The sequence below is a fragment of the Bubalus bubalis genome, chromosome 18 (assembly GCF_019923935.1).
Source record: "Bubalus bubalis isolate 160015118507 breed Murrah chromosome 18, NDDB_SH_1, whole genome shotgun sequence".
Classification (NCBI taxonomy): domain Eukaryota; kingdom Metazoa; phylum Chordata; class Mammalia; order Artiodactyla; family Bovidae; genus Bubalus; species Bubalus bubalis.
In genome coordinates, this window is record NC_059174.1 from 49,909,468 (window position 1) to 49,917,702 (window position 8,235).

The window sequence follows — 8,235 nt, forward strand, 5'->3', positions numbered from 1 at the left end:
GACTGAGCTGGGCACTTGAGGGAATCTGCCCAACCCTATCTTTAGAGCTGTCATTACTGCCAGTGTCACGCCCAGCAGCCACAGGGCCCCCCAGGGCACGTGGCACCTCACTGGCACCTCATCACAACCCCAGGCGATAACATTTTTGTAATGCTGCTGCATGCCTTGGATTGTTATTTTCTTAATTTTTATTTTATACTGGAGTATTCCCAGGTAGCCCAGTGGTTTAAAAAAAAAAAAAAAACTGCCTGCCAATGCAGGAGACCTACGTTTGATCCCTGGGTTGGGAAGATTCCCTGGAGGAGGAAATGGCAACCCACTCCAGTCTTCTTGGCCTCAAGAATCCCAAGGACAGAGGAGCCTGGTGAGCTACAGTCCTTGGGTACACAGAGTTGGATACGACTGAGTGTCTGAACAACAATAGTTGATTAACAGTGTGTTAGTTTCAGGTGTACAGTAAAGTGATTCATGTACATGTTCGCTCTTTTTCAAATCCGTTTCCCATTACAGAACATGCAGCAGAGTTCGCTGTGTTATACATAAGGTCTTTGTTGGTTATTTAGCCTATTTTTTGTTTGACCCCTCTTAGTTCCCCAGCCAGGGATTGAACGTGTGCCTGAGAGGGTAACAGGCAGGAAGGCCAGAGGTTCCCAAGCAGCAGGAGGAAATAAACTGCAAGTGGCAGACGACCTGCTTTGAGCGAACTAATGTTTTTCTTGTGGAAATGTTTTTTAAACTATGTATTTGCTGTAGAATTTGCCTTTCTTCAAAATGGTTCCACCCAAGAATAACTTTTTTCTTTTCTCAAACCTTGGGCTGATAATGGCTCAACAAACCAGTATTCCTATCAATTGTTTTATGGCTGGGGGATGCCATCCTATCTATTGTGGGAGAGGGCTAGTGAAACTCCCTCAGCCTTGAGGTGTCTCTCTTATCTGATTAATAGCTTTCTAACAGATATTAAACACCTTGCTAAAAGCTAGCAAGGGGGCCCTCTTTCTGTCCTCTTCTGATGTCAGTGTCAGAAGCTTTCCTATCTCTATACTTTTTTGTTACACAAAAAGTTCCCCAAGCAGTCAAGCCTCATCTCTGACCCCAGATTGAAATCCTCTCCTCCGGAGGTCACGGGTCCCGGTGAAACACACAGCCCACGGCAGCAACCTTTCACGCCATTAGTAGAGGAAGCACGGTCCTAACCACTGGACCACCAAGGAACTCCGTCTCTTTTAAATACAGCAGCATGTGCATGTCCTTCCCAAACTCCCAGGCTATCTCCTGTCCTTCCCCCAGTAGCCCTAGGTTTTTCTCTAAGTCTATGAGTTTTTGAAGTTCATTTGTATCATTAAAAAAAAATTCTACATATAAGTGATATCATATTTTTCTCTGTCAGACTTACTTCACTTAATATGATAATCTCCCAGTCAATCCATGCTGTTGCAAATGGCATTACTTCATTCTTTTTCACGGCTGAGTAGTATTCACTATGTATCACATACACCCCCTACATCTTTGTTATCCATTCATCTTGTTGATGGCATTTAGGCCATGGATTTCTAATGTTTCATTTCCTACTGCCAAGGAGCTCAGCAGTGGACTCAAGCCAAAGGCACCATTATCCATTCATCCTGTTGATGACATTTAGGCCATGGATTTCTAATGTCTCATTTCCCACTGCCAAGGAGCTCAGTAGTGCAATCAAGCCAAAGGCAGGAACAAACCAACCCCCAAATCCTGTCTTTGTGAATTTATCTCTGGGAACACTTTGTGAGTTTATCTCTGGGAACACTCCAGATGCCAAGGCTCTTATCAGTCTGGATCCAGTCTAGAGAGAAAAGCCACACAGTAATTTGAACAGGGAAAGTTTAATATAGAGAATCAATGACTTTAACAGCAACATGAAATAAGGAGGGGATTCATTGGTAAGGGGCCCTGGGAGTTACTGGAAATCCACCTTCAGGGGTATGGTGGAGAGGCATTCAGAGAGACACCTCAGTGGAGGCTGTCCTGTGCAGGGTCGGGGGTGGAGGGCGCCAGGGGAAGCTGCTGACCACCTGATTCACCTCAGCAGATGCGGGGAGCCCTGCACCACCATGCACTGCAGGGCAGCTGAAGCAAGCACCCCTGAGCAGAGCCACAAAGCAAAAGCCTTTCCTCCCTTGAAGAACATCTCTCGGGCGCCCTCTACTGGCAACCCTTATCAGGCCAGTTAGCAAAGGACAATACTTCAAAGGCCCAAAGCAAACAACGTTGAATTTGGAGCTGAGTGTCAATAAGGAGAACGCTGTGGGACTCCCCGCATGTAGTGGATATGGACCAGGGATACTGCAGCCCGCAGTGAGCCGAGTCGTCCCACACAGGGAAGAATCAGCCCTGTAGAATGCCAGTAGTGCCCCCTGGCAGGAAACAGGAGCACATGCAAGTGGGATAATCCGACTTCTGACAGAAGTCAAGAGAAGTTTCTTGCCAGAGAAGTGGGCACGGTGTGGGGCAACCACAGGGGAGAGTGCAGCTCCCCGGGGCTACTTGCAGCCAGGGGCCCTTACCTCCCCCAGGATAGAGAAGGGGGCTCCTGAAACTGGGAAGGAGAGAAGCATGTGGAGAGGGCTATCTGACAAGCTGAGAGGAGCTGTGAGCTTCAGGCTAGGTGCAGCCAGCCACAGCACCCCGGCGGTGGAGAACAAATGTCCCAACCTCAGGCTCTCCTCCCCTCACCCCAGCCCGACCCCCCGAGTTGAATGAGCCGAACAGAGCCAGAAGGATGAGCTGCTGGGCACTCAGCACAGCCTGGCAGAGACCTTGCTTGATGGGGAGGGGCCGAAGGCTAGGCGGGGATGGGGCTGCCGGCTGCATCCCGGGACTGCTCCTCTGGCCCCACCTTGAGGCCCTGTGCCCAGTCAGCCCCCAAAACCTCACAGTGGGGCAGCATCTCCTCCACCAAGATCTGAGTGAGGCCCGGGTTGGACACGGCAGGAAGGTCGGAGATATCCAGCCTGCGGAGGTTCCTGAGAGGAAGCAAGATGGGGGGAGGGGTGGGTCACATGTAAGGATGGTGTCTGTGTGTGTGAGTGTGGGGGGTGTACCTGCCCCCATGCTGACCCCCAGCTTTCGAATAAAACCTTTGCTCAAGTATATGAGACCCACTGTGTTCATTACAAACTGCACACCTCTGGCTCCTGCTGTCCCACAACAGTGTAAATATCTTGTAATTTCATTCATACAAAAAGGCAGGAAGACTAAGAGTCTTCCCACCCTCCCAGAGGTTCACTGCACAGCTCATCTATGCTGACCCACCACCAGCTCTAGGTCTGTCCAGGAGGCAGGGATGGGGGTACTGCCCTCCCCTGGTCTGGGGCCCAGCCTGAGTTGAGGTCTCACTGGAGGTGGTGGAGGCAGGCGAGGCCCCGTTCAGAGATGCGGGGGCAGCCGGCCAGGGAGAGCTCCTGCAGTGAGTCAGCCAGCTGGTAGAGGCGGCCGAGACACCAGTCATCCACGTGGGGACAGTGCCGCAGCGACAGGGACTGGAGCTCCTTCAGGGCCACTGCAGGGGGCAGAGGGAGGATGGCACTGACAGCCCTTCTGGAGCCCACCACGAAAGGGCAGAGCCTGGTCCGTCTCCACCTCATCCCCCCCCACCCCACTCACAGAGGTTGTCCAGGCCTTGGTAGTTGATGGCACAACCACTGGCATCCACAGCCTCCACGGGCACCTCCTGGAGCTTCCGGAACTCGAGAGAGGAAAGGCCCTGCTCATTCGCCCGCATCCACTCCCTGTCCCGAAACCTGGGAGAGAGCGAGTGTCAGCAGGGTCCCACAACCTTCCAACCTCTTAACACTCCTAGCACCATATCAGAGAACCTGCTGCACTCACTATACACCAGGCCCTGCGCTAAGGGCTTTACATGTCTGGTCTCATTGGGTCCCCTGACAACCCCATCAAAGATGGAGTGTTTGGCCAATTTTACATACCTGGAAGCTGAGGGTGTAAGAAATTATGGATATTAACATGAGAAAAAAGAGCTATGAGACAAGAATCCTTGGAGATGGGTGAACGTTGAGATATTTACAGACAGGTATACCATTTCTAAGGAAGGTGCTGGAGAAAGTGCTCAAAACAAGTGAAAATCTTAATCGGAACCAAGAAGAAGGCTAGATGAAGCCTATGTGAATTGTGTTTTCAAAAAAGAAGGAAAATAAAGGGGGAAAACGAGGAGGAGGAGGGGGAAGGAAGAAAGAAAAGACACACCAGTGCTGACCGAGCACATGTGCTATGTTGGCCTGTGACCCATGACAAGTGTCCAGACTGCAAAGTGTCTCTGAATCTTTACAGCGCACCGTGTAGGTTAGACATGACCACCATCCCATTTTACAGATGACAAAACTGAAGCTCAGGAACAAGTCCCCAGCCACATGGCCAGGAACGGGCAGAGACCAGGGTGTGCACAGAAGCCAGTCGGACTGACATGAGCCCATCCAACGGATAAGCCCCAGGCTTAGAAAGTGGCTCTCCCGCCTCCCCAACCCCCACCCCCCATTCTGACACCTTTGCCGTCATACTTGACTGCGCCTCCCTGCTTCAAGACGAAATAGGCCCCCGCGACGTAGGGGCCGTATTGCTCCTTGATGTAGGTGAAGGACCTGCCGGGAGAAGAGTAGCCGAGGGTGAGCCTTAAAGCACCACACCCCTTGCCAGGCCCCGGTGCTGCTGAGGGGGTCACAGTCCATAGCACGGGACTGAGATATGCAGGCAGACTGAGTCAGATGGCAAATATTTACTGAGCGCCTCTAAAGTGCTGGGCACTAGGGGACAGTGTGACCAAGGCGGATCATTGTCCCTGCCCCTGCAGTTATTTCACAGGGGAAACAGATAACCACCAAGTTAAGAACAAATCGCAGAGTAGCAATTCTGTGATGAAGTTAATACCGAGGGAACAGACTAGGAGTGGCTCAGGTCGGGATGGCAGATGGAGGTGAGTGATTTGGTTTGCGTGTTGGAGGAGGCAAAACTTGAGAGATCTGAATGAAAGAGGGATTGCAGAGTTCAGGGTCAGAGTCTGCCAGGCCGAGGGAAAAGCCAGTTGCAAAGGCTCAGAGGCTTGAATTAAGATGAATAAATGGCAATAAGGATGCCAGGCTGGGAGAGGTGAGTGGGCGTCCCTGGCAGAGGTCTCAAAGCTCAGTAAGGGGCCAGATTTTTGGCCTTGGAGTTTGGCTTTTATTCTAGTTGCAGTCGGAAACCATAAGAGGGTTTTAAGCAAAGTGGTAATGTTATCCATCTTCCTTTCTTAAGAGTCCTCTGGCTGCTGTGTAGACTGTAACAGGGGCCAAAAGGTGACTGACAGGAGACAACTGCAGTCATCCAACCATAAAATAAAAGGGCTCCCACCAGGCTACAGACAGAAGGTGACCATTGGTCAAATTTAGGATATTCTGGTATTTTATTGATGGACTGGATGTGGAGGAAAGGGAAGCAGACAGGAATGAGGGATAACTCCTTAGAATGTAGTCTGAACAACAGATGGGCAATGGTGCCACTGACTGGGATGGGGAAGGCTTGGGGGTGAGAAGGCTGTTTTAGGGGGAAACCAAGGTTTGCTGTTAGCCATGTGAGGTCTGAAGTGCCAGCTAGACCTCCAAGAGGAGATAGTGGGCAATGGATTGCTTTTATGAGCTGGAGAGTTTGGGAAGCATGTGGGCTGGAGATGAAGAGACACGTGGGCACGGCTCCCAGTGGAAGCCCTAGGGCTTCCTGGAGTGGCAAGGGCAGGGCAGGCAGACCGGGGAGGCCTGGACAGCAGGGCTGAGCAGGCCAGGGGTTCTCACCGATTTTTCTTTTGCACCTTCAACACCTGCTTCCGGAGAAGGTACTCCCTCACAGCCTCCACATCATAGAAGCGGTCAGTCAGGAACTGGAGCAGCGTCCTCCCCTTCCTCTGACTGCCCTCGGGGTCCACTGCCTTGCTCAGGCCACGGACGCTGCTGGTACCCCTGTTCCATACTGGGGCCACTAGCTGCAAGGACTGGGGAGGAGAGGGGAGGAGCAGCTGAACCCAGAGCCTCCTGCGAGACACACAGACAGATTCCCCGGTTTTTCCTCCCAAATTTTCCCTCCTCAATGCTTCCCTGCTGATTTATCTTCTAGGACCTTCCAGTTCTTTGGAATCTGCAAATTTCCCCAGAATTTCCCCAAGTTCTTTTCTTTAATCAATCTTCAATTCTCTTTGGGACTTCCCTGGTGGTCCAGTGATTAAGAATGCCTGCCAATGCAGGGGACATGGGTTCGATCCCTGGTCTGGGAAGCTCCCACGTGCTGCGGAGCAACTAAGCCCGTGTGCCACAACTACCGAGCCCACTTGACCTAGAGCCTGTGCTCCGCAACAGGAGAAGCCACTGCAATGAGAAACCAGTGCACCACAGCTCAAGTAGCCCCTGCCTGTCACAACTGGAGAAAGCTTGCACACAGCAACCAAGACCTAGCGCTGCCAAAAAACTTTATCTTTGATTTGGCCAAAGGGTCTTCTGCTTTTCCTAAATTCTCCCCCTAACTTCCCCCAAGCCCTTAGTCTCTCACCAAACCTCTATTATCTGAACTCTTAATGTACTACAAATTCTCCCCTTAATTTTATCCACTTCCCACCAGTTTTCCTAAATAAGGCATTCCTTTCCCCAAAATATAACAATTTTTAAAAAAATTTTATTTTTGGCTATGCTGAGTCTTTGTTGCTGCGCAGGCTTTCTCCAGTTGCTGTGATGGGGGGCTACTCTTCCATTCCTGTGTGCGGGCTTCTGATGCTGTGACTTCTCCTGTTGCTGAGAAATGGGGTCTAGGGTGCTTTACCACTGAGCCACCAGGGAAGCTCCCAAATATAATCTTAATTTCTCTCCAAACCATCCTTAACTTACCTCTTGAAGCTCCCAAACTCTCTTCAAGTTCCCCTCCAAAGTTTTCTCTTAACCTGCTTCAGTTTCTCTTTTTCCTTTAACCAAATTCTCCCAATAGTTTTGCCCACATACTTATTTTCCTTAAAATTCCTTTTAAGCTCCCAACCTTACTCTAATTTTCCTAGGTCCATTCCTTGATTTTGGCGAATTCTTCCTAAATTCTTTCCACAATATTGCAAATTCTCCCCTTAATTTCCCCTAGATCTTTTCCCTTGGAATTCCCAAATTCACCTCTTGGGTTTTCCATCATAATTCCTAACTATTCCATGAGTTTCCCTCACCTTTGGTCTCCTACTCTTGGACCTCAAACCTCAGTTTTTCTGCCAATTTCTTCCAAACCCTTATCCTTTGCAGGTCCCATTATAGTCCGCCCCTCGACTCCCAGAGCCCGTTGGATCCCTCCCTCTGATTGGTCTGGCGCACTTTCTCAGTAGGCACGCCCTGCTTCCCCATTGGTTTCTCTCCTTCGCTGCCTGTGACCCGCACCGATCCTTCCCGGCCCCGGACGACCACAGGTCTCCGCGCCCAGAGCGAGGCTTAGCGGGAGAGAGCCCCTGCTCCTTCTCGCTCCTTGTCCGCTGGGCGCCGAGAGAGGTCCTGAAGGCAGAAACAGCAGAGCGGACACTAATTTAGGGGGCTCTAAAAGCTTCGGTCACCTACCGCCCTGGGCGCCGCCATCTTGCTAGGATTGTGTAACCGGAAGGGGCTCATCTTATCCAACCCACCGGGTCTCTTATGGCCACGCCCCCTCCGTTTTCCTGCGCTCCTCTTAAAGGGCTTCCGTCGTGGCTCAGTCCATGAAGGATCCGCCTGCAATACGGGAAACTCGGGGTCGATCCCTGGGTCGGCGAGATCCCCTGGAGAAGGGAATGACAACCCACTCCAGTATTCTTGCCTGGGGAATTCCATAACAGAGAAGCCTGGAGGACTATTGTCTTTTACCGTCCACGGAGTCCCTAAGAGTTGGACATGACTAGCAAATAACATTTTTTTAAATTTTTTTATTGAAGGTTAATTGCTTTTCAAAATTTTGTTGTTTTCTGTCGAACTTCAACATGAATCAACCATATGTATACATGTATCCCCTCCCTTATGAACCTCCGTCAAATCTCCCTCCCCATCCCACCCCTCCAGGTTGATAGAGAGCCCCTGTTTGAGTTTCCTGAGCCATACAGCAAATTCTCCGTTGGCTATCTATTTTACATATGGTAATATAAATTTACATGTTACTCTTTCCATACAGCTCACCCTCTCCTCCCCTCTCCCCATGTCCATAAGTCTATTCTCTATGTCTGTT

At 50.6% G+C, this 8,235-nt stretch overlaps 1 protein-coding gene and 1 long non-coding RNA gene across 2 annotated transcripts in view; one reads left to right on the forward strand and one right to left on the reverse strand.

Moving 5' to 3' along the window:
• LOC123465099 overlaps positions 1–2,900 on the forward strand; it is a 4,431-nt gene extending 1,531 nt beyond the window's left edge. Inside the window, exon 2 of the long non-coding RNA XR_006640169.1 lies at positions 590–2,900. This is a non-coding gene — a long non-coding RNA (uncharacterized LOC123465099). The remainder of the gene's footprint in view (positions 1–589) is intronic.
• On the reverse strand, positions 1,847–7,671 carry DMAC2 (distal membrane arm assembly component 2). Its single transcript, XM_006052053.3, has 6 exons — positions 7,599–7,671; positions 5,820–6,016; positions 4,554–4,634; positions 3,643–3,779; positions 3,376–3,538; positions 1,847–3,002 (listed from the first exon to the last, which is right to left on the reverse strand). The coding sequence occupies exons 1-6, from the start codon at positions 7,647–7,649 to the stop codon at positions 2,822–2,824; spliced, it is 810 nt and encodes a 269-aa protein (XP_006052115.3). The 5' UTR covers positions 7,650–7,671; the 3' UTR covers positions 1,847–2,821.
• Positions 7,672–8,235: the final 564 nt, after the last annotated feature.